The 3,269-nt window shown below is 36.0% G+C and overlaps 1 protein-coding gene across 1 annotated transcript in view; it reads right to left on the bottom strand.

The window, feature by feature from the left end:
* FAM35A (family with sequence similarity 35, member A) overlaps window positions 1-1,000 on the bottom strand; it is an 11,582-nt gene extending 10,582 nt beyond the window's left edge. The window contains 2 exon segments of the mRNA XM_009075610.1: window position 1; window positions 3-1,000. The exon segment at window position 1 is cut by the window's left edge and continues 517 nt beyond it. Of these exon segments, the coding sequence (XP_009073858.1) occupies window position 1; window positions 3-1,000 (999 nt within the window).
* Between the last annotated feature and the right edge of the window lie 2,269 nt (window positions 1,001-3,269).

The raw sequence follows: 3,269 nt of genomic DNA on the forward strand, positions 1-3,269 counted from the left end.
TACTATCCTGAGCCCTTCCTTCTTGTTTTGCAGCGTCAAAATTAACATTTTTCTCATCAGTCTCAGAACTGAATAATTCAAGAGAACTTGTATACTCTTCCTTATAATCATTTTCAGCCACATTAGGGCATGTTCCAATCCCAGAATCAAATTGGAAGTGATGATACTGCCTTTCTCCAGGTTTTATGCCTGCTTCCATTTCTGAGAGTTTTATGATTCTTTCCTGCATCTCCTTCTGATCCCGTGCAAAAACAGCCATTTGACTGGAGGTCACTATACAACGAAATTCAGTATCTGCAGACACTGCAAAGTCTGAACTATCATTTGGTTCTTTCAGTTTTGATTCTTTATTATTTTGGAAAAGTGTATCCAGATATGGACTTAGATGTTCATGATGATCACTGCCACGATCTGACTGAAGTCCCACAGAGCTCAGATGTATGTTAATCTGCTTAGTACTGGCAACCAAATCAGAAATGTCAGAGCTGCTCACTTCTAAAGGACTGGCTTTTCTGTCAGTGAGGTCTGAACAACAGCAATGGGATGGTTTATCTTGTCTGGCTGATTCTGCTGAGTTCTGGGGAAGGAGCTGGTCTGCAGCCTGGCTTACATCGGCAGGTGTGTGTCTATCTTTAGATATCTGACAATCAGAGTAATTTAAACTTTGGGTCTTTTTAGGTGTGCCAGGACTAGCTACTGCCACAGGTAGAAGGGATGCCAAACATTCCTGTGCTATTGTTAAACTCCCCTGTTGACACTGCTGAGTGCTGTCATCACTAGCAGGAACTGCTGTGACTGTGGAGTTTTCAGGCTGGCACACCAGGGGCTCAGCACCTTGGGCTTTCTCAGGACAAGGACTGTGTGTGTCACACAAACACTGGAATTCTCTCCATTTGTCAGCAGTAGCTGCTGAACTACTTTTAATGTGCTCTAACCCATCCAGTGGGCTTGGAATAATGGGTGCTCCCACAAAAATATGAACTTGAGGCATTTTTGACATTTTTGACTGCAAAGTTTGACTTTAAACAATGTGTTTTATGCAAGAAGCACAACACTAAATATTAGTACAAATATATAGCTGACCTTGTAACAATTTAAAAACACCTGAAATTCAAAGGAGTATTTCATAGTTTAACTGGTAAAAATAATACTACTTCAAGCCTATATAAATAAATGTACAAAATTTTAAATAATTAATTCTAAAAATATTTAATACTTATTGTGTCACACTTGCACAGAAAGATGAGTTTACAGTACTGACTAATTTCTGATTCTGATACTTGGAAACACATTACAGTGAAGTTAAAATTAAGCTTAATTATTGAGCTGATTTATTTTCATTTATTATTACTAATTAAACAGTCAAATGTGAATTCACTATTCAGTACTTGATTTTAATTCATGTGAAATAAATGCCTGCAAGAAGCTTTCACAGCATGGTTAGGAGACAGTTTCATCTTCCAGAAAATCAGAGTTTCAACTAAATTATTAAAAACACTAGAGCCATTTAAAATTAAAGTTTGTTGGAAATGCAATGTTTTACATGCTGCTTTAGCATGAAAATACTGTATTAAGTAATTTTTTTACAAAATTGAAGTTTTCAAGCTATTACTAGTGATTGTAATTATTCAACAAGCACTAAGGTCAGTGAAATTTGAGCAGGTGATTGAGATTTTGCTGATTCCTTTATGTAGTATCACACTACTCAAGAAGTTACTATCTTTTCTAGCTAATTAAAAGTAAGCCCTTGTGCACAGCACAAGAGACCTTTTAATTTTTTTTTAATTTCTGCTCTATAATTACATAGATATGTAATTTTCAAATACTCAGATACAGCTACAAGTGCTCATTAAAATACTGATGCCCAGCTATGTGTTTTGGGAGTGTTGTTGCTAATAGAAGTTGCTCCAATAGGCAAATCTGCAGACGTAGAGAACACCAGAAAAAAATCTGAGAGCTGATCCAGCTGTAAATAGAAGGAAAACAATACTGAAAAAAAATACAGCCTTGAAAAATATGCGAATTTTGTACGAGGCACTCATTAAATTAGCAACTATTTTCCTAACAACCCCACTAGGGGTCGATAAATCTGCACATTCACAAGGCTCACAGTGACATGGAAAAACTATAAACACCCTGGAACACTGAACTCTGATACATTACTGGTGTCACTGGAAAAGCAATATACAACAACTAAAATTAGATGTGGCAAAATACAAAGAAGCTACAAAACACAGTAACTGGCATTGCTCAGTTTCATGCTTATTACAAAACAAATACTACTTAAAACATTGGTGTATCCAAACTTCTGCAGCTGCACATTTAAATAGTCTCATAAGAATGTAACTTTTAAAGAACAATTCCCAAACCTTTGAAAGCTTTCAGTTTGTATAAACAATGGTAATATACAAATGCCAAAAAGACAGAATTCACAGTTCAACACTAAAATAATAGATCAGGTAAGGGAAAGACAAAGCAAAGTGCTAGTGAGGCTGGATCCCTAAAGAAGTGGTTAGTAAGTTCTCTACATAAAAAAGAGTACCCAATACATGGCATAAAAGCAAGCCCAGCAACATAACTGTGACAAACAGAAAATGCTATTATTAGTTTAAATGAACTTCAGAAGCATAAACTAACTGATGAGATTGGATAATTCCTTCCGTTTCAAAATATCTAAGTCTACTGGCAGCTTTTTTCATTGGTGATTACCTTGGTTACAGCCATTACAAATGGGTAGCTTTCTTAATTAGGTACACTACAGTATAACAATATGAATGTCTCTTTTGAAGAGGGTTCAAGTGAGTAAAAGGTTCAAATGAATTACAAAATATCTATTCCACAGTGCTATAGAACAAAAGATGCTGAACTGCAGAATTCTGACACAAGTCCATGCCATTTCTAAAGGACTTGCACACCGTGCTGAGAGAAATGAAATAATCAGTCATTCCAAACTGGGATTTGATACAGTGAGCAGCTCTTCCACTTGACACTACCTTCTGCAAGAGCTGAGCACTGACCTGTCACAGGTATATGATACCATATTATTCCAGTCTTTTTGCAAAAATCGTCAGGCATTTGGGAATTCAGGTAGAAATCTTCAGTTAAGTGAACTAAAATACATTCAGGACAAAATCATTTGTTTACCTGTGATACCGAGAAGCAGACTGAAAGCAGGAATTGAACAGTTAAAGCTGAAAGCATAAAGGATAACTTTATTAATAGCACTATTTCAGCTTAATTTACAAGACAGCAAGGATTGCATAGTACAG

This window comes from Acanthisitta chloris, unplaced genomic scaffold (genome assembly GCF_000695815.1).
Source record: "Acanthisitta chloris isolate BGI_N310 unplaced genomic scaffold, ASM69581v1 scaffold3015, whole genome shotgun sequence".
Lineage (NCBI taxonomy): Eukaryota > Metazoa > Chordata > Aves > Passeriformes > Acanthisittidae > Acanthisitta > Acanthisitta chloris.